This window comes from Lontra canadensis, unplaced genomic scaffold (assembly GCF_010015895.1).
Source record: "Lontra canadensis isolate GAN:19392208 unplaced genomic scaffold, GSC_riverotter_1.0 scaffold26, whole genome shotgun sequence".
In the NCBI taxonomy this organism is placed as follows: Eukaryota; Metazoa; Chordata; class Mammalia; order Carnivora; family Mustelidae; genus Lontra; species Lontra canadensis.
In genome coordinates, this window is record NW_022631020.1 from 18,964,416 (window position 1) to 18,987,811 (window position 23,396).

Genomic DNA, 23,396 nt, shown 5'->3' on the forward strand with positions numbered 1-23,396 from the left:
GTAATTAAGCGTCTATTTTTTAGCTTTTAAATATTAATCACCTTAAAAAGACAATTTAGACATTTGTTTTATTTGTTTAAAATAGTCTGTGAGGGGCGCCTGGGTTGCTCAGTGGGTTAGTAAGCCTCTGCCTTTGGCTCAGGTCATGATCTCAGGTCCTGGGACCAAACCCCACATCAGGCTCTCTGCTCAGTAGGGAGCCTGCTTCCTGCCCCTCTCCACCTGCCTCTCTGCCTACTTGTGATCTCTCTCTCCCTCTCTCTCTGTCAAATAAATAAATAAAATCTTTAAAATAAATAAATAAATAAAATAGTCTGCGAATGTACATAAGGGTAGGTTTAAGGATCCTTCCCCCTTGTAGTCTCAAATGTTACAGTTCCCTTCCTTTTCTTACAGATGCTGGCCTAGAAGTTAAAGTAAAGGACCCACCAAAAGGGATGATACCACCAGGAACTCAGTTGGTCAAACCAAAGACTGAACCTCAACCAAATAAGGTTAGGATAGAATGAAATAAGAATCTGAATTGGTCAGAGAATTATTAATTTTATTCATTGATGTTCTAAGGTGGCCATCAATATCTTATATTTTAGTTGATTGATTTCAGTATTTGAATTCTAAATATCCCAAAATCAATTTGAAGGGTATTTTGTGGTAATTCTAATCATTTGTCAATTGTAAAACATGTACTTTTAGTCTTCTTTGTATAATGCTATGGTAATTTATAGGTCTTGTGTACTTCTATTATTTGAAAATTTACAATTAACAAAAATTTTACTGAATTTCGGTGCATAAGGTTTCCGAGGAAAGTATCCTATACTGTCAAAAGAAAAAATAATTTCCTAACATCTAGAAAGTATAGGGATTTTGGTAAACTGTTTATTAAAAAGGAAATATTGGTAATAGAATTTGTATCATATCTTTCTAAAAATAAAAAAGGTCTTTTTTCCTTTTTATCCTATGTCTTTAAAGTTTAGAAAGGAAATTATATATGTATATTTAATACATATACATACAACAAATTCTGTTGTTATAAATAAACCAGTGTTAACTTGCACAGGGAAACCAGCTGCAAATGATTTTGGAAACTTTCTCAGAATTATAATACTTTCAAATCTCTTTAATTTTCTTAGCACTTATAAGATGTCTGTTCTATGATTTTTCTGTCTCAACTGTCTCTCTTTGACTTTCCCAGGTTCGAAAATTTGTGGCCAAGGACAGTGCAGGACTCCGTATCCGTAGCCACCCTTCCCTTCAAAGTGAGCAGATAGGCATAGTAAAAGTCAATGGAACTATCACTTTCATTGATGAGGTAATTTGTAAAGAAACACTTGGTAATAAATTTGGGACAGAAAGTTTTTGCATTATTTGTATAATAATAAGGTTACTAAATTTTCTGCTAGTATGTTTTAATTGGTTTGGATAGTGTTTGGAAAATTGAGTTCATTGAGTTTCAAACATTTTATTTTTCTTTATCAACAAAATAACTAAAATTATGTTTAAAAACAAATAAAATTATATTTTTAACCTGAAAGAAACTTAATTTTAACAAGTAGAACCTGGGGGCTCCTGAGTGGCCCAGTCCATTGAGGGGTTGAGTGTCTGCCTTCAGCTCAGGTCATGACCTCGGGGTGCTGGGATCGAGCCCAATGTCAGGCGCCCTGCTTAGTGGAAAGTCTGTTTGTCTCTCCCTCTGCCACTCCCCGCTGTTCGTGCTCTTGCTCTCTCTCAAACCAATGAATGAAATCATTTAAAAAAAACAAAAATAGAACCTGTACAAGTACTCATTAAAAATGGGTACAGTTTTTCTTAAGTATTTTAAGTATTGTTTGTTTTTAAATGTGTTTAAAACACACACATATTGCTTTGACTTAGGACAACATATTTTTCTATTAATACAACCAAGTAACTTCTGATTTTTAAAATCCAAATTGAGGTGAGGGAAGAATTTATCTTCTTTAGAGAAACAAACATTTTATGTTTAAACTCTTAATTTGTGATTTCTTTGTGCTCTTACTCCTAAGTGACATTGTTTTTACTGTCTTCCTGTGTGAATTACCACCTTGCTTGTCATTCTTTGCTGCTTTTTCCTTAAAGTTTCTCTTTTATGTACCTCCAGCAAAAACTGGATGCTTACTCTTCATGTCCGCCATTGTTTGCTTACTCTACAGCCTTTTAGCCCTTGCTTGCCTCCTAGGACTTAAAGGTGGGCATGGCTTGTTTTCGTTGCTTATTTCCGTAGATCCACAATGATGATGGTGTATGGCTGAGACTGAATGATGAGACAATAAAGAAGTATGTTCCTAATATGAATGGTTACACTGAAGCCTGGTGCCTGTCCTTCAATCAACATCTTGGCAAGAGTCTTCTGGTCCCAGTTGACGTAAGTAAAAGGTGGTTTTAAAACGTGTAATAGGTACACTCTATCCTCATTACAGAGCTTTCTTTAATTAAGGCTTTTCAGTTCTGAGGTAAACCACAACTAAATAACTTTTACTTTATAAGTGCTTGAATTCTGAAGAGCTTCTGTGTAATGAAGGTGGAGTTTGGCAAGGCTAAGGTCTTTAGTACTTGTTATGATCCATCACAAGCAGGAGGTAGTAAAATAAAACTAGGTCTATGGAATTCCTTTCAAAGAAGTAGAGAACGAAAGTATACTTTTTTTCCCTTTCTTATTCACACAACTGTTCGGAATGAATTCCAAACTAAGAATTGTAAATTTAGTATTATTATACATTCAAAAACACGTATAACATATTTCTTCTGTGTGTTGGCATTTTGTAATTAGTTCTCTGTGTTTTGTCTAAGTTTGCCTCTGTTCTTTCTTGGCTTAAAACACTACTATGTTATAATACTATGGTGTAAAAATAAGAAGGATTCTTTACTCTTTTTAGTGGTGTTAGAGTATTCTAGTTGAAACTGAATTCTGGTGTCAGAGAACTCCTTGAACCTCTTTATCAAATGCAGTAGAGTACTTAGAGCCAGTGTCCATAAATTGCTGTAAATGTAATAGTAACCTATGGGTTTATAATTTAAACAGAAATATGTGATTTTTTTCCTTTTCCTCACCATCAAATGTATATAGTCCTTATGACACTGTTCATAAATAGCACTAGCAAAATTTGATTTAAAAAAAACTTCGTATTTTAAACAGTTGAATTTCTTAAAAATCCATGTATGAAGTTAGCTTATTATGTTAAACCATTCAATATATTATTTGTTTTCCTCTTTGGTGGTCCAGAGTATGTGCTCCAAAGGGACAGATATGAATGATGATTCTTTGGGGAAAGAAATAATTGAACTTCTATTCATATTTATTGATCTCATTCTTCTTTATATTCTTTTATATATGTTTTATAATACTACAGTAGGGAGAGATATATATCTGTTTTTTACTGTTAGGTGTGTGGTAAAGTTTGGAGAGTGTTGGCGTACTGTTTTACTGAGGTTAAGCCAAATAATGCTAAATGTATAATTAAAATATAAAGTTTTGAATAAATAAACCATATCTTCTTTAATTTTCCTCATATTTGTATCTACATTTAAAAATGAAAGGGAGGGACACCTGGGTGGCTCAGTCAGTTAAACGTCTGCCTTCACTCGGTCATGATACCAGGGCCCTGGGATTGAGTCCTGCATCGGGCTCCTTGCTCAGCGGGAGCCTGCTTCTCCCTCTGCCTCTCCCCCTGCTTGTGTGCGCTCTCTCTCTGACAAATAAATAAATAAAATCTTTAGTAAATAAATAAATAAAAATGAAAAGGATTTCGAGCCTCTGGAAAGAGGGACTAGTCTGGAAAAGGAATAATTATCATCTGTATCTAAAAAGTTAGCCTTAAATGGTTTGAAACCATTTTCCATTATCTCTGATAAGGCATTAATTAAATTTTATTATCTTTACCATCTCTCCCACTCCAAAATTTTCTTCTTAATTCCTTTGTTTGCTAATTTGAGGAGATGCTTTTGGAAGAGGAAGATATTCACACAGATAAAATGAGAATAAGCAAAGGCAGAAAGGAAGAGCAAGAAATGTGTGTTGAAGTTTTAAATCCCCTGGTTTCATTTTGGAACAGTGTGTTCCATTATTTGATGCTCTTAAACCCCATTCAAGAGACCGTTTGTAGTAGACGGTCTTCTTGAGACCAAAGAGAGAAGGGCAGTAACAGAAGTAAGAAAAAAAGCCAAATGGGTGAGCCGTACAAATACTTCATGATGCATTTTTGCTGGAATGTGAAAGAGGTTGTCAGTGATTTATTTGAAGAAATGTAGAGGCAGAATATTGAAGATATGAAGTGACTTGTGGTATTTTTTTAGCCTTTCTTTATGTTGAAGAATGACATGAGTTCTATTTTAATGTAGGTAACTCAGAATGCCCAGGATTATTGACAAGGCTGAGGTTTTTCCCCTTCCTTTATTTTAATAATGACTTGAGATCCTTATAAATTAAAAAAAGAAAGATGTCAGTACAAAGGCAGAAATACAGATATAGATAAGAAATTTGAAGACTGAAAAAGGAGGAGAAAATGGAATTCAGGGCACATTTGGAGAGTTGTTTTGTGAGAGGGGATATGTATGGCAGTAGGTAAGTTTTTTTAGGGATGGTGAGAGAAAGGGAAGAGTTTGAAGGAGACCATGAGTTTTATAAGATAGAAAAGACAAAAGACCTCAGTTAAGATGGAAACAAATGAGTTAAGTTAGAGGGTTTAGACGTCCAATAAAGGCTTGGAATAATGTTTGAGAGAAACAGGAGAGGGATCTGAAGAAAAACTACTTGTTTTTGAATTAGTGGGCCACTCGGGACCCAATGAGACCAATGGATGGATCCATTCTGGATGCCCTTCCTCCCTTCCTCACCCCTAGTCCTAAGTGTCTAGAATCAAAAGTGCCAAGAGAGTCAATTATAGCAATGGCCGGAATTTGGGGCTGCTGTGACAGAAAAACAGGGACAGAATTTCAGATGTTGATGAAAGAAGACTTGAGTTCACCAACTGTGGAATTCAGCCTGAGTTAGAAAAATGAAAGGAGAAGTGGAGGATCCAAGGCATTTGGAGGCATAATAAATCCTAGAACAAGATATATAAGTACACTGTAGTTGAAGAGACAGAAGGATAGATGGTTTGTGATAAAATAGAATATTTGAGGGTTTTTTTTCATAGAGCATTTTACTGAATGATATGGCCTGTTAATGTGACCATAAGCCCGTAGCTGAAGTATAGTGGAGGGGAAAGTCATTTTAACTACCTCAGTCTGAGAACTAAAAGGCTCAGCACTTAGGTGATCATCTGTATCAGCACAAAGACACACAGGTGGTGGATGGCAGCACTGTGACCCACAGGGTTAAAGATGTTTACCATTGAAGGAGGGGTCCCCTTAGATACAATATGAAGTAATGGGACAGATGGCAATAGTTTGATGCTGAATCAGGGAGAAGCATATAGCAGTTTTAGTATAAAAATATGAAAACAGGTATACGATAGAAGGGTTTATATTTTATGTGACGACCAAAGATGAGAGAGGGGATAAAACTAACTGGCCTATGGCTCCAAACAGATCTGGTATAAAGTTGTTTCAATGCAGTTGTTAGATGAGGACTCACACAGTCAGCCTGGTGTAGGCAAAGACAGACTAGTTTTTTAAGGTTTTGTCTATAGGGACGGGGGCAGGCCCCTTACCCAGTCAGTGTTTTTAATGAGTAGGTTACTCTGTAGGGCTAAACATGATAGGGGTAGAGGAAATACTGATTCCATTTCATCCTCTCAGGGAATTAATACAGCTAAATAAATGTATCTTTCTACTTCCTTATTTATATCTCTTACTACATTTATTGCTAGAAAAACACTTTCACTTTCTACCTGCTCTCCCTTTATACTTCAGTCCATTTATAAATAAATCAAGTATAATTATGGCTAATACTTGTTAAACACTACTCAACCAAAAAGAGAGAGGGAGAGAGTCTGGAGATTTAAAAATAATACAGAAATAACCAAGGACAGATTCCACTAGCTTAAAAAGATGCAAAAATACCAAAAAGTTGCCTTTAGCAAACTTGACATCTACCTCTTAAACCTTTTCTTGTTAAAACAATTTTGCATTCACATCAGTGTGTGTACTCTATGCGGATCCTGACCCAAACTGTTGGGAAGAGTGGGAGCAAGGATTAGAAATTGGAACGCTGACTAAACATTTCATGAACTATCTTTAAAAATCACTGTAAATAATCCTGTTTAGAGTAAACTTTAAAGTGATTTTTGTTACACTGTCTTCTGTATTTAGCCATATTATAGAACTCCTGTTGTCATTGCAAATAGGTACTGTAACTAACCGTTGGCCTGCCTCACAATACTTAATTACTTTGCCAAGAATTGATGGTATCCTCACTTAGTGCAAATGTGACTTTCACTCTATTTTAGCACTTATAGTAATGCTTTAGTTCAGAGAGTAAATAGCATTAGACTTTCCTATTATATATAACTGTATTTTTAAAAATATATGTTAATTAGTGGTAAGAACAGGGAATAATATGAAGAATACAGATCCTTTTATGTGAGGTGCTTATGTGCTTATAGACATTGTACCCTTTAAAAGAAAACCAGAACTTTGTGCCCATTTTAGAACACACTGTTCAGTTGTGCATCTTAGAATCTTTGTTTAATGTTGTTTCATTTGTCTAAAATGCTTTCCTTTTTTTTCTAGCATTTTTACTGTTTTCCTAGTTGACCAGGCTCAGAAATTTCTGTTGTCATCTTTTCTTATCTGTACTTCTCAGTAATGCTGCAGTTAGTAATTTATTAGTTGTTCACTCACGGACTATTGAGTCCTTATTAATATACCTAAATACCAAGATAGGAAGTAGGCACTGAGTAGAGAGGAAAGGGAAGGGATATAAAATAAATGAGAAGTACAGTTCTTCCTCTTGGGGTCCTCACTATATAATTTGACAGACATGCCATACTCAAATAATTAGGTTGCACTGTGATAAGTTACAGAATGACTTCACTTAGGAAGTAATACTTGAAGAGACGAAAAGTTATTAAGAAATGTGAAGGAATTTCTAGACAGAGAATCAACTGTTGAAAGTTATGGAGGCCTGCTGTGTTTGGAAACTGGAAACTAGTTAATATGGTGAAGTAAAGGAGTGGGGGTAGAAAGCATAGAAGTACTGGGGAAATTAGGTTTCCCTCTCTTTCCTTAGTACTTTGTCTGTAAAAGTAGGAAAGCCTTACTTCTTACCCACAATGTTCAGTTTATTTTCTTGCCTGTGGCCCACTTGTACTTGTATACCTCTTATTTCTGTTAAGCTTCTTTAGGGTAAGGACTCATTAAGAATCCCTTCTTATTCATCCACATTTCTTCCAAAGTATTAAATACTGCATTTTGCTCATGGTAGGCTTTCAACATTTGTTGAATACTAAATTTTAAATCTTGGCATTTGATATGATCGTGCTTCTCAAAATAATTCCTATCACATATATGCTGCTCCTCATTTAATATTCTCTCCTTTAATTTCATTGTGACCTGTGATGTTAATGTATTTTATTCTTTTTTTGTGTGTCAACAGATAGCTACTCTCCCAGGATCACAAGTAGAAAGTAGTGGAGAGAGAAAGATATACATAATTACAAAAGGATATAGTAAATATATAGCTCTGAAAATCATATTCCTTTGGGTTGAACTCCCAAATTAAAGAAATGTGAATATTCATGACCTTAATAGTTGAATTGAGGATGAATACTGTGATACATGTTGAAGGTGGCATAGGTCATGGTCCCATCATAAACTGATTAGCACTCTGGACTCTGAAGTTGATGTACATTAGTCTTAGAAGGCATAGGGCATAAAATGTTGATCTTAAATTAAAATCCTGAAGATTGGAAACTATGAAATATAAGCAGGCTAATAGGATGTTTCATTCATTGAGGAAAATATAAGTAGAAAAAGAGAGAATAAATTATGTACTTGACATGGGAGATATTTGACTACCTAGAGTAGAGCTTAAATTTTTTTGGAAAACAAGTTTACTTCTAGGAGAGGGCTGGGAGATAAAGTGATTTGAAACATGCAGGCCCAATTCTTTGGATACTTGCCAAAAATGAGGCTTCCAACTTTGTGAAGGTTGAGTGTTAGAGTTTATATCCAGAAACTAAATAATACCTCATTGGAAGTATTCTAAAATATCTTTATATTGCCTATATTATCTGAATTCTTGCAGAAGCAACTTGTGTCTCAGAACATCTCCATGCATTTGTACAAACCTGCATAGGCTGATTGGTGTTCACATATAGAAAGTAGGTTGATTTTTCCAAATTTTAGGGCCCTGAAGATGTGGAAGAGAGATGAAGGGAAAATATCTTTTGGTAATCTCTCTAACAGCATTACCCAGGGCAGTTGGTCAAATTAGCAAATGTTTTTCACATTTTATTTATGTCCAGTTTCATTCTTCTTGGTTACCTGATGATGCCTGATAGCCACAGCTTTAACATACCCTGAATTGCTTGGATTTGTTATGTTCATAGACTTGTGTATATATATACATAATCTGTTTTTTAATCTTAGTAAATACTAAATATTTACTTAATACACCGGTAACAAAATGAAATTAAGGCAATTAAAATACACTAATTGTTATACAGATGCTGTTTTTTATTTTCCTGAGAGATTTTATCTTTTTCGCTTTAAAAATGGCAATTCTTAACTCTGCTCATCAGGCAGCGCCAGGAAAGAATTATTATCATATTTTTGCATGAACATTTGGCATGTTTGGTCATGTATTTTCACAGTGAAAATTATTCACTTACTTAATCTTCTGTGCCTTGAAAGATTATCAGCTTAGAGTTGCAGTTTAGTGCTCATTAGTTTAGTTAGGGTTTTAGTATGCTTTAAGTTTTAATTTTCTTAAGAGACCATCTTTGTCTTTAGTCTTTGAGAATAAAAGGACTTAGATTATTATAGATATATGTATACTTGTGTATATGTATATACACATATACATAGTGGTACTCCTATTAATCTATGAATCCTAATTTATGTATTTTTAAAGTAAGAAATTGAGACTTCAGAGAAATTAATATTTTCATGCATGTGTATATCTTTAAACAACTTTCCTAAATTTTCTAAAGAAAACCATGCAAGTATATATTATTTTTAAACTCGAGCTTTCTATCAGATGTATTTTTGATATTTGATAAACTGAATTTTATTTGGACACCATATTCTTAAAATAATAATAGTAAATCAGTGTGGCTAAGAATTTTCCACAAATTCAGAACAAAAGCAGACAAATGTCAAATTCGACTCCATATATGATTAACACGTACAAAATTGATTTGATTGGCAATTTATTATAATGGTTAGCAGTCATGTAACTTTAAAATATCATTATACATGTTAACTCATGTTCTCAGACTCCGGAAAGACTTAAGTTTGCACACTGAAATACAAGTACAAGCTTTAAATATTGTTAATCACGACATTGCTTCTTATCACTAACTTCTGCCTTGCTTTTCACAATGCTTTTTACATTGCTTTTAACACTACAGAAATTTATGCTAGAAAAAATAGAAAACGCTAAAAAAAAAACTTGATATTGTTTTATGTCAAAAGGTCTGCACCTCTATTTGCTGTGAAGGAGAAAAACCATTGAGCACATAGCCCAAAAATTCTATATACATGAGTGAACCAGTAAGGACATCTTTTTCCCCAAAGAATAGTATTTTAAAATGCTTTGTATCTTGTTTCTACTTCACCTAAAGAGAAAGGGCCCTATTTGCTGTACATTTTTAAATGTGGAGGGGGGTTTGGTTTTTGGTTTTTATTTTGTTTCAGATTTATTTGTAGGCATATTACTAGAAATTCATTTTTCTGGCTTTCATATGTCTTATATTTCTGAATTAACATGCATATGTATGTATATGGGTGTGTATGTACATCTGTCCATACATATATACATGAGGAAAATACAGAACTAGAGAATATTAAATAAATTTTCATTATCAAAAGTGACTTATAATTGGTTGGGAATTACATTTCTTTTGTGTTGAAGTTTTAGATGACAACAGCTTTTATTAACATTTTGAGTGTCCTCTTTTTTTTCCCCCAAAAATAACCATTTATCCCTGTATTTACATAAGCAGTAAAATTGTAATTGCTATTCACTGGAGAGATTTTAATTTCAGATCATACAAATATATTCAGTTGCATGATATTTTTATGTAAAATGTATCCCATTTACATTTTCATTAAGACATTTTCTGAAGATGTTGATTTTTCTGGGACCATGCTGCTGCAAGTTGGTTGTTTAACAAAATATTTTTAGATTCTAACATAGAGATGAAAATGCTCTGTGCATTTCCTAAACTTTAAAATGAAGAAAACTAGGTCCGTCTTTTGAGAAAAGATTCAGGTTGTATGTTTTTCTGTATGCTTTTCTTAACATATTTCCTAACAGCTTTCAGTAACATTTCCAAATGATTTTTTCTCATTCAGAGAAGAAAGGGAAATTGAAAAAACTACTTAGTTTTTTTTAGCTTTTTATTTTTTTTCTTTTTTGTATTTTAAAAAGCAAAAATGTCCACAGATTCTACATGCCATTATTATTCATAATGATAATTGCACTATCAATACAAACTATATTATTTACACTTTCTTTATAAAACAGCAGACTGTTTTCTGTCATAAAACAAATCTAGCGTGTATTGAAACATGTAGTCTATTAAAAGAGTTTGAAGGTTTCCTACTTGGATTGACTGTCTTAAGCTTTAAATCAATGTCTGGCTCTTAATTTTAGTAAATGGCATGACACACTATATCCATGGAGAGCTTTTGACAAAAACTTAAATTTATCAGTCTTTCTTTGCTGTGTGGTTTACTCAGGTGGCTTCAGTTTCCCTTTAGTAAAATAATATCACAGTGCTGGTGCTAGAGTACAGAACAATGTTGTTACTGTAAACGCATCTTCTGCAGATAATATCCTGTTCCCTTTCTTTGTTGATATTTTTCTTTCTTAAACTTTGTCGCTCAGAGTATCTTTAATGCTAGCCAAGGAGTCAGGGATTTGGACGTATTTTCATGGACTTCCAAAGCTTTTTTTCCCCAGGTGAGTTAACTATAAGGAACAGTCATACATTATTCAGGTATTTCAGCATGTATAATAAATTTTACCTTCTACCTTTTGAAGCTCTTGCTTATGGTTAATAAAAGAATTTTTGCCAAAAAAGTGCTACAGTTGAGTCGCCATGGTAATCCTTTTCCCTCTACTTTTGCCGAAGAATGTATTATTAGTTTAAGTTAAGCTTTTATATGACTTCAGATTTGCATATGTAATTTATGACTAGCTTTTCCCACGACATCCACATCTGGCTTTCTCAGAGCTTGCTTATTTCAGTGGGCGAGTCCCCACTCTGTGGCCCTTCTCTTCTTCCCTAGCCTTTCACAGTGCCCTTTTGGATGTTCATCTGAGAATGGGGTGGGAATGCAAGGAGAAAAAAGAGCACTGCACTATGTCAGTTTCACAGGCTGGCCCCCAAGGTCTGCCATTTCTGTACTGAATGAAGTGTGTATTGCTAGGGTTGCTTGAGGATGACAGCTATAGTTCTATGACCTTTTTTGTATATCAGTTCTTCTTATGCTGCTTAGTATAAAAAAAAAGTATAGACTTTGTTTTGTATTTATTAATTTGTATAGTTCAATAACAAATATCTTAATAGAAGTTCTCATATATTACCTTTCACTGAATAACTTGAAATTGTTACTAGTTTTTGCCAAGACTTACCTCTTAATGTTACACTAAATGATCAAAAGTTAGAAATACTGTTATAACTCAGTTAAAAGCTGTAGATATATCATTGAATACCAGTGAAATTGATTTTTCACTAAATCTATTCATATTTGCTTGTTTTTTACATCATCCCATGTAATTTTTTAAAAAATGAGTTGTAAATAGGACTAACGTGCCTCTTACAACTATGAAATAGCATGATGTATTTACTAAAATTGATTATTCACAACTAGACATTTTTAAATGTTTACTGAGAACTTTGTTAGTGTAGTAACACAGTTTAAAGTTTAGACCCTTACTCTCCCATTTTTATTTTGAGCACCATCTTTTGTATTCTTATGTAAGTTTATATAAATACAAATGCATGGGTAAGGACAATGCATATTTTAAGTTTACTTTAGATTATAATTCTAATCTAAATTTTTCAGGTGTTTAAAATTCTCATTTCCATTAAATTGTCAATGTATGACTAAAGAATGTTAGATAAATACAGCATGACAATTATATTAAATGTAAATAAATACTATCCCTAGTACATATTTGTATATGTAAAAATTGGTGATTATTTATCACCTTAATGAAATTTATGGAATATTATGTGAAGGTTAATAGTGGGTTTAAAAATTTTCCCTGATTGGGGGCACCTGGGTGGCTCAGTGGGTTAAGCCTCTGACTTCAGCTCAGGTTATGATCTTAGGGTCCTGGGATCCAGCTCCGCATCAGGCTCTCTGCTCAGCAGGGAGCCTGTTTCCCCACCCCCGCCCCCACCTGCCTCTCTCTGCCTACTTGTGATCTCTCTCTGTCAAATATATAAATAAAATCTTTAAAAAAAATTTTTTTCCCTGATCATATATTGAATTAAAGTCACAGGTACACAGAATTCTTGAATCCACATTTTTTTTTAATTTTTTTTTAACCTCAGGATTTTATATTTAATTTTTTACCATAGGAAAGACCCTTTAGTATGAGACTACTTGTAGTGATAGAGGGATAGAACTATTCAGGATTATTTTATCTTGTATAAATATTAGTGGGTTTTTTCATTTTTATCCCATTTATATGACATTGCTAAATATTAATTTAATTTTAACCTAATGTTTGAATAAGTGCCCCATTATGGTCATCTTTTGTTGTATTTAAACATAATACAATTTTTAGAGTCTCTAGTACTGTATTTAAAAGTACAGTTTAAATCTGTCTTAAAGGAGTAGTAATGACAATGGAAGAACCCCCGCTATGGAACTTTCCTTTACATATGGTTGGGAAGAAGACAAATGCGAGAAGGTTATTATTTCTCTTTATTACATTCACACAGGAAACAATTTCATTCAGATTTCAGATTCAACAGAAAATTTAGAGCATATCCTTTTCTTTCATTTTAGAAACAACCCTTTTATATCTAAATGTATTATATTTCTGTAAAAATGCATCTTTGATATTAATTTCTGTACTGGAAGTATAATCATCTTTTTCTGCTAATAGCATTAATATGTTTAGTAATGGCCTAGCAAATCTAACAAGACATTTTTATTTGTATTATATTAAGAAAATATGAGTTGTTAAAATCTTATAAGCACTCTTACTTCATTCATAACTAGTAAATATTAAGATGCAGTTATATTTTATGCCCTTTTTTTAATTATTGCTATCACTATTTATAGATAAGTCTCCAGAGTCTTCACACCTGTTTTCTCTATAAATAAATATTACAAAGTGTAAGGAAATGAAGATTTAGACTTTTTAATCCATACCAACATGCAGCAATGCAGTAATAATGATTCAAAATTATTCAGTTGTGGTTCACAGAGTGCATTTTTTTATTGTTCCTACTCTTTAATATTTCATTAAAAGATAAAAATAAAACCAAGTACTACCATATTTCTTAAACTGTGGTGGGCAAAAACCAGAGGTTCATTCGCTCTCCCGCTAACTTTTCTTCACATCTATTTTAAGTATTACTCAGCATTGAGAAACTGACAGATTCTTTAGTAGTGGTATTAATGTATATATTCTGTTATTGTATTCTCGTTTGATAGTATTATAGACTTGCTGTAAAAGCTATTAATAAGAGGATGACAAAGTGATAATAGATTGTATTTTGTTTATTTTTTTTCCTATTCAAATTTTCAGGAACCTAAAACTAATACTGATGACTTTTTCAAAGATATAAACTCCTGCTGCCCACAGGAAGCCACAATGCAAGAACAGGATATGCCGTTCTTGCGAGGAGGGCCAGGCATGTACAAGGTAGTGAAGACGGGACCTTCCGGTCACAACATCAGAAGCTGCCCTAACCTTAGAGGTATCCCAATTGGAATGTTAGTTCTGGGAAACAAAGTCAAAGCAGTGGGAGAGGTATGGATTCTTGTAGCTTCATGACTTCTAAATTATTCCTTTTTAATATAATACAACCAGAGCATCTCTTTCTTCCAAAGGTTGCCATTTCCTTCCCAGGTTCCTAAATGTTAATGTTCTTTATCTTTACTTGTATTACAAATATTACTAACATAATTTTTCTGTTTCTTTTTTAAGTAATTTTTTTCTTACAATTATCCTTGTGAAAACAATATTTATATTAACAAAATGATTTGTATTGTACATATGAATGTTTGGTATGTGCATATATCTTTTCATAATTACAGAATGTATTATAACGTCATTGATTAACAGCACTTTAAAATATTTGCTATGAATTGGTGTGGAGATGTAATACATATAAAGTTACATTTCTTTGTTCCCATTTATGTGTCTCACTGAAGTCCTGAGCAAATAAAATTACTTTTTAGTCACCTGTGGCATTTGCCTCACTGATGAGCTTGAAGATGTAGTGTGTCATGCTATTTCTCAGTGTCAGGGTCATTTTCAGGTTATTTTATAGACACGACCAATCTAAATAATAGTTTGCCATGTTAGGACATTTTAGGTGCCAAAAAGAAAAAGAGAGAGTGCCACCTGTTTTGGGGTAATATTTCAAGTTACTTAGGGGTTATCCTGTGCCTTAAAAATTACTATTTTTACCAAAGTCATAAATAAGCAGTATTTTACAGAACTTTTTATTGATTTCTGTCTTACCTCAGGCTGTGGTCTTAATTTCAGAAACTAATTTCTGGTAAAAACTTTCTGAATGATTACCCTGTTCAAACACTTAAATTTGTTGCTGGTTTTCAGCCTGAGTGCCCTAAAGAGTCAAGCCAATCAATCAATCATGCTTTTTGTTATGTACTAGGTAACCAATTCTGAAGGTGCGTGGGTGCAGCTGGATAAGAACAGCATGGTAGAGTTCTGTGAGAGTGATGAAGGAGAGGCATGGTCCTTAGCTAGAGACAGAGGCGGAAACCAGTACCTCCGACATGAAGATGGCAAGTTGGCTTAAATTTGTGATTTAATCTGATTAACCTTTGGAATGCAGAAGTAAACAGCATTTTTGTGTTTTTTGTTTTTTGTTTTTTTAGGTAAAAAAGCAAAACTAAAGGTTAAAATCTTAAAATTGTTAACATTTGTTTGTAAAATAATGGATACTAAATGAATGCACTTGTAAGAAGAGAATTAAAAGAAAATATGAAACATATGATTCCATCCTTGAACCATGCTTTTTATTTCATTGATGTGGATTCATATGAATTCATTATTCTGTGCCAGTCCAAGGCTGAATGTTTTACCCTTCCTGCCACTAAATGGAGATTCACTTTTCAAACCATTAATCACAGTACTTCTCCCAGGCAATTTCATTTGATTGAATTTTGTCTCATTGAGCATTGGATAAATGCATAGCATCTTTTGGAGCATTACTATGTTGTTGTTAGAGTTTCAGCTTTCAACTTTATCTTTTTTAGTAACGGTCTTATTTGATAAAAGACTTTGCTTATTGTCCCCCTCTATTCATTCTCCTGTGGGCAGAAACATGGTTCTTCCAAGTTCAGACCATGTCATCACTTGGGTGAAGCTTTAACTGAAACTGACTAAGAATTCTGTGTTCCCAAAGAACTATATTCACCACTAGACAAAACTGTTTCTATATTGAAGTTAATTTTCATATCTTTAAACCTAGATTGTGAGTCCCTTGTGGACAGGCACAGGTTTTTAATCTTTGTGTTCCTTATTCTAAAACATACTAATTGCATACTAAGTTTTGTAAATACAAGTTGGGTCACAAAAATATTAGTTAGGGCATCAAAATAAGTGGGTAAGTCAAGCATAGATTTTATTCCAAATCAAATCCCAAAGCTTAAAGGAAAAGGTCAGATAAATAAACGAACATGTGTATTTATCCAAAAGAGAGTAAGTTCACAGTATTTATTGTCCCAAGAGGTAATATGGCCATAAGTATAAATAGATTTTTTAAAAAGTTAAAGCTGCATGAATGACAGAGTACATTTAGATATATTAATATTGTACATTAAAGTCCTCCCTTTTTTTCCCTCACAACAACCCTGTGAGATAAGTTATATAATCTTCATTTTACAGATAAGGAAACTAAAGGTCACAGAATTTAAAATGACTTGCCTATGGTTATACATGGCAATATGGCTATATGGCAGATGTAAGACCTGAGCCAGAATCTTCATTCGTGTTTGAAGTGCTGTGCTCATTACACCATACCACCCTGTGTCAGTAGTCAATGAATAGAATTTGAGAACCTACTCCCTTATGGCATAACTGTTCTTCCATTTGTTGTGAGAATGAAAAAGGGTTCACTTGATGTAAGTCAGACATTTTACAGAATAACCTTCTCATTTATAATATACTTACATACATACTACGTATTCAGAAATTTGTAAACATTCCCACTATATAGGAATATTTAGATATAAATAAAAATACCTAAAGTGGGATCAACTTTATAGAAGACATAGTTCAATAGTATGAGAATAGTGTAGGTAACTATCAAAGGACCTTCCTAGCGTAATAATTATTTTAACTGGCAGTATGGCCTAATATAGCCTCATGTGTAAAAGTGGACTCTGGAGCTCGACTGCTAGAACACAAATACAAGCTCTGCAGCTTTTTAGTAGTGTGACCTTGGCCAAGTTACCTAACATCTCTGTCATTCAGTTTTCTCATTTACAAAATGAAAATGCTTAATAAGTTTGATATGAAAGCTACATGAACAAATAATAACATAAAGGTGCCAGATGGGAAGGTTAGCTGTTATTAAAATGTAAAATGCTGTCTATTCTAAAGACTGACTTTTAAAGGGAGAATTTTACTCACTTACTTACTTTACTTACTTACTTAGAAGGTAGAAGATTCTTCTTAAATAAAATGCTTCTTAAATTAAATTAGGATATTATTTCTGCTAAGAAAGATTTTCAGCCCTAAAAGCAGAAGTTTACATTTCTCTCTGCCATCACTTAACATCCTTTCCCTCTTTGATACATATATATTTGATCATAATGTGATTCTTAAATTAACATAAGACCTGGGGTGATCAGGAAAAAAGTGATGAGTTAGTGCCTTAAAATCACTAAGATTAGTTGATAATTGTATCCAAATAGTCTGCTCATTGGTATTAGTAAGTAACTGTATCTAATATGGAAATAAGAGGATTTGGCACTATAGCAATTTATATGAGGTAGTATAAGTAAAACAAAATTTTCCTCTTGTTAAAATTCTTTACAGACAGGTCTTTCATATCTTTAAGTAAAACTAGTAGGCAAAGTTACTGCTTGGTTAGAAACAGACTTCATGCTTGGTGCTGAGACCATTCTGAGGTTTTAAGAGTGATGTTGTCTTTCGCACTGAGATTAATGTTCATGGGTATTTTCCACAAGAGCTCTTCCACTGCTGAAATGTCTCATACTGAAGAGTATTGCCTAAGGGAAGTGCTGGGATTGATTTTTTGAAAAGAGTCTAGAAATGTAAGTGAATAGGGAATAGCACATAAGAAACTAATGTTATAGCTGTGCCTTTTATTATAGAACAAGTTCTTCTGGATCAGAATTCTCAGACTCCTCCTCCAAGCCCTTTCTCAGTGCAAGCTTTTAATAAAGGGGCAAGTTGCAGCGCCCAAGGATTTGATTATGGACTTGGAAATAATAAAGGTAGGTGTTTGAAAGTGAGTCTACCCAACTTTAATATTTTTTATTACCTTCTCTTTTACCCATTTTTCTTACTGTTCACCCATGAAACTTTATTAAAGTTTCCTAGAAAACTAACAATCAAAATGTTTGCAAAAGTGTTGTTTTTATGTTATCATTTTACCGGTTTTAGTTTACGTTTCATAGGAGTTCTTGCTTATATGCTCTTATTTTAAAGATACTCGCTTGGAATTCACATCATAAAGATTCTGTGAAATCTAGTAAAAGAACTATTGTTTTTATCATCCACTTATTATTAAGAGTAGTGTTAATGACCCAAAAAAAAAAGAACCCGCCACAATGATCCATTTAAAATCAAAACATTTTAAGTAATATTAGACATCAGCCTTATTACATATGTGTGGTTTTGAATGTCTAACCAAGTTACCTTAGTTAATTTAGAATCACATGAAATGAATGATATCTTTGGATTTGGTATGTATAATGAAATCAGAAAGTTGTGAAAAGAAAAACAAAAGCCCTAAGCCAAAAAATATAAAGTGTGTGTAACTGTTTTGGACTGCAGTATTAGAAGAGACCAGTGTCAGGGACAATGCAAACAATAATTATTTCAGAACAATTTATACCTGAATTTCATCTAAAATTGTATCTGTATCTAAATTCAGACACATTCCTGTTCTTTTCCATGTACCTGATCCTGACTTCTTTTCTAAATCAGCATATCATCAGCAAGTAGCATACTTGCTACTTGCTGGATGATGGTAAGAGGGAGAAGATAGCCTATGTGGAAATAATTTTACTTTAAAATGTTGTTTACACTAATTCATAGGATTTGATGTCAAGGAATAAAAACAGTGTCATTAGACTTGACTTGCAGAGCAAGTGAAATAATGCAATAGTCAACAAGATGCAAAATGACATCAATATAAAGGAAATATTCAATTTAAAACAAAACTACATTTTGTTTGATACCTTTATTTCTCTCCACAAAGTATTCATATGAAGGAAGCCTAGTGACAAGATTTCTTTTTGGCTTTTCCTATTCTGTTATGTTGGTCTATCCTGCAGGCTTGGGGATACCTGCTTGCTTAGTTTTGGTAGGTCAGATTTCAACTAACTTGAGCTAGATCTTCCTATTTAAGTAGGGTAAATGCTTGGTGGTGTTTTCTTCATGTCCCTTTCTCTCTCCCATTGTCGATTCTTAAATTAAAATCTCAGCATTTACTTACCGCTACTATGCTTTGTTAATAATCTGTTTTAAAGCCATATTTATTTCAAATTGTATGCTGTAATGTCTAAATTGTACTTGTGGCTATCACTTTAAATCAGTCTTTAAAATATTATAAAACATCATAGATATATAAATCAACTTTTAAGAGACAGATTGCTGAGAAAATTTGTTCTTAAGTAGAAATAATAAAGTATTTTTAAAAGTGTGATTCTGCTAATATTGTTCAGAAATAGCATGTACTTGTTTATGGGCTTTTTAAATATTTAGATGGTGCAAAGGAGTATTAAGAAACTTAAATCTAATTAAATATATCTAACCTTTGTTTATGAACTTACCTTTAACAGTAGTTCCCATTTTCTTTAAATTTTTATACTGTCGAAGTTCAAGAAATTGTTTTTGCAAAAATTCTTTATTCTTAATTGTAAAAAATTCTTCATAATCTCTAAAATCCTTTCTGTAATTTACAACGTAAGTTTTTGAAAAGTAGACATGTAGCTGGGTACACAGTTCCTTCCATATAACTCTTTTGCTTTTTGCTGCTTCATTTAAAGTTTTCACTTTAAAAAACTTTATTATATTTAGGGATTGGAAAGGCACTGTTTTCCAATTTCTGCATCAACTAGTCTAGATGTTTTTTTCTTCTTCTCTTTTTCAGCATCATATAAACTATTTAATATGCATAATCTTACAAAGAAGGAGCTAAGGATCATCCATCTAATTATATTGTTTCATATTTTTAAAAATATTTATCTGTTAAAGTCCTTTGTATTTAATTTTAAGGAAAAATGTCAGAATTCACATTTGAGCTACTATTCAAATTAGATAGCTCATACTCCTTTTTATCTTGTAGGTCTTATAGATTTTTATATTATTCATCCAAGCAAAGGAATTCATGCTTTAAGAAGTATAATTTCTTTGGCAGGAACAACTTAAAGAAAATATTAATATATTAACTAAATGTAAATATATTAAGTTAATAACATAGGCTTTGCCTCTCTTCAATTCTACATTTACTTAAAAACCTTTTCATATTTGCTTATCTTCTGCATGAAGTGTAATGCATATGAGGCAGGGTTATCTAGTTATTTGTTAGGTATTATGTAGAAGACTTTGTTTACTTAGATCTTCATTTACACTGGTATGATACTGAGTCAACTTATCTATCATAGATTCTTCATGGACTCTGAATTCTTCCATGCTGCTGCTCAACGTTGTAAATGAATTTACATAAATTTTTTTTGTAGGTGGGCTGTTACATAAGAGTATCAAAACAACATGCAACATTTTGTCCCTAACTTGAGGATAATCAACACCAGTTTCCACTCATTTCTGAATTGGCATAGTTTAATTTAGTGTTTAACTTTATCTGAATGTCATAAAGCACCATATTCTTTGCCATTTTGGATGTTAATTAATAACAAGTTGTAGTTTTGACTGTTTTGCCCACTGCAGGTGACCAACTGAGTGCCATATTGAATTCCATTCAGTCACGGCCCAATCTCCCAGCTCCTTCCATCTTTGATCAAGCTGCAAAACCTCCCTCTTCCCTAGTCCACAGCCCATTTGTGTTCGGACAGCCCCTTTCCTTCCAGCAGCCTCAGCTTCAGAGTAAGTCTGTCAGCCTTACCTGCCTCATGAAGCCATTTCTGAAGCTTTGTTCCAAGTTGTTTATCAGTTACTGATTATTTATCAACTCACTTGACTGGTTTTATTTTATGAGGATGTTATCCCTTCCCACATTTTTGAAGCATTTAAGCTATTTTGAACTAAGACATTCTGCAGCTAAGACATTTGTTTTTTAATCACTCATTTTTTATTAAGTATAGTTACTGAAGTCTGACTATTATGCTCTCTATTCTAATTCCAGCATAAGCAAATACATATGTTAAAGCATGTTAAGAAAAACCTATTTTATTTAAGTTTTTCTTTTATAATATGCATGACTATGCTAAGCATCAGTTATAGAGATAACTTTCATTGTTTTACACTGGATCTTTATTACTTAGAGATGCCCCAAAAGAATAAACCTATTTCACTGTACAAGTGGGTGGAGGAGAGGTGGTACTGGGCAGGTTTGTTTGTTTCTTTTAAGTGAATTTGGTATCTGTGAAATGTGTAGCAACTTTAGGTTTCGAGATTTTCTCAAATTGTTTCTTCTCTTGCTTTTTATTTTTTTGTTGTTGTTTTTCTTTTTCCTATTATGTTAAAGTGGTCGTTTGATTTTAGCTCTGCCTTCTAGGATTGCTTTTGCCCTTCATCCAGGATAGTAACTCACATTGATCTGTAAAATAGACCCAAACAAATTACTCTTAATGGAGTGTTCTTTTTTCTTAATGACCTCCTGAGGCTTCCACATAAACTTCTTAAAGCTTCTTGCAGTATGACAACAATATGTTCTTTTTGGCCTTCAGTTCATATATCAGCTATATAATATATGGGCATGGTCACTGAATGAGATATTTATGAAAGTCCCACCTCATGCAAGTGATGTTACTCATTATGATATTATTATCTATGTTAGAGTATATAGGAGTATAAACTTTTCTAGGGTTGTACTATATATTAGGCAAGTTTACTGAAATTAAGTAGTTTAGAAATGTAAGTACTATCAATGTCTAGCCTGTCATTTTCTTTATATATGTAAATATTCACTTGACTGTCTCTTAAAAGAAGAATTTCAAGGAAATATAATAGTGTCATGAGTATAGAGTAGTTTTTTTCCTTCCTTGGTAAGCATTACAGAAGAAGGAAAGAGAAGTGACAGCTTAGCTTACTCATTTTATGGAGCAACAATTTTTTTTTTTTTTACATTTATATGTGCCCAGATTACAGGAAGGTTGAAAGGTAAAGACAAATGACAAAACAAAAACAAAAAAATCACGATCAGTTAAGTAGAAAATCCATATTAGGTATAATATTTTAAACAAGAAATTACCCTGATAATGTCATAGCAGCAGCAAAGAGAAAAAGTAAGGATATTTTTGGTCTACCTGAACGATCATTGCAGGTCTTCTCAAAAAAAGTATAATTATTGTTTTTGCTTTACCAAATTATTTAATGAAATATTTCAAAATATAACAACCATAATAAAATCAGATTTGTCTCTCCCAAAGGATAACAGGTTTCCAACTGACACTGTATCAAAGTAATTTTATGCCTCTTGTGTCTAGGTGTTATAAGTACCACTTCTTCCTTCACCATCTTGGAGCTAATTTGAAATCATGGCCTAGACATATCTCAGTTACCAATGTTCTGAATCATTGCTTGCCTGTACTCCAACAATGAGGATTACTTAAATCTTTCTTCTAAACTTCTTAGTCTCATCAGAATATCATTGAAGTTTGATTTACAAATTCTAGAAACCAGAATTCTTAATTTTTAGCATGACTAAAAACAGTGCGGAATGTAAAATAGTTTTAATGTTTTGGAAATAAATTACGATGGCCTTAATTCATGTTAAGAAAATTAAATGTGGCAGAGTGCTTATTGTTAAGACTACCTGAGCAGGGTATTCTTTCCTGAACATCATTGCTGTCTGTCACACCAGCAGTTCACCTTGCTTTAGAAGATGGCTACATACTGAATTTCCCATTACTAATTAGTAATACGAGACTCATCTTTGTCTTACATTTTTATGATAGGAAAATAAAACGTATATTTACTAATTTTTGCTTATACTGATAGTCTCCACTATGTACTAAACACTATGTTTAAGCACTTTAATACATCCTTATTTAAAGTAATATCACCATCAAAGAAACAGTTTAGAATGAATGATTTTCCCTAGAAACACGTACAGTAAAATGGTAGAGCCAGAATGTGAGGCCAGTCCTACTGACTATAAATGCCATGTTTTAAATATTCACCTTTGTGTACTGATAAGTAATACTGCCAAAACTGGCCTTTAATATGTGTGGATCTTTTTTTTAAGATTTATTTATTTGAGAAAGAGCAAGCAGGGGCAGGGTGGCGGGTGTGGGGGAGATGCAGAGGGAGAGAGAAACTCAGACTCCATACTGAGCTCACTGCCTGACATAGGGCTCAATCTCACAACCCTGAGATCATGACCTGAGCCAAAACCAGGAGTCAGACACTTTAGCCAACTATGTCACCCAGGTGCCCCCAATACGTGTTTTTAAAATTTCTGATCACATTTGTTTTATCATCTAGAGTATTTTGTTTTGTTTTATTAGTTTGTTTGTTTTATAGTTTAATTTTAAGAATGCAGAGTAGTTGGAAAGGAAGAAAAGATTTCCTAAATGTCATAACTCAGGTTCCCAGTTAAGTAGACAAGCTCTACATAGACATACATTAAACTGACCCACATGTTAACTTAACCTAGAATTTCTGTGAGTGTTAT

At 33.0% G+C, this 23,396-nt stretch overlaps 1 protein-coding gene across 13 annotated transcripts in view; it reads left to right on the top strand.

The window, feature by feature from the left end:
• MYCBP2 (MYC binding protein 2) overlaps positions 1 to 23,396 on the top strand; it is a 262,254-nt gene that overhangs the window by 173,845 nt on the left and 65,013 nt on the right. For 6 of the 13 annotated variants that reach the window (XM_032864195.1, XM_032864196.1, XM_032864200.1 and 3 more), the window contains 8 exons: positions 397 to 494; positions 1,193 to 1,309; positions 2,240 to 2,380; positions 11,012 to 11,086; positions 13,898 to 14,122; positions 14,994 to 15,126; positions 17,686 to 17,808; positions 20,465 to 20,644. In XM_032864195.1, coding sequence (XP_032720086.1) covers positions 397 to 494; positions 1,193 to 1,309; positions 2,240 to 2,380; positions 11,012 to 11,086; positions 13,898 to 14,122; positions 14,994 to 15,126; positions 17,686 to 17,808; positions 20,465 to 20,644 — 1,092 coding nt within the window. The remainder of the gene's footprint in view (positions 1 to 396; positions 495 to 1,192; positions 1,310 to 2,239; positions 2,381 to 11,011; positions 11,087 to 13,897; positions 14,123 to 14,993; positions 15,127 to 17,685; positions 17,809 to 20,464; positions 20,645 to 23,396) is intronic. The other 7 variants (XM_032864197.1, XM_032864207.1, XM_032864202.1 and 4 more) reach the window with 6 other exon arrangements.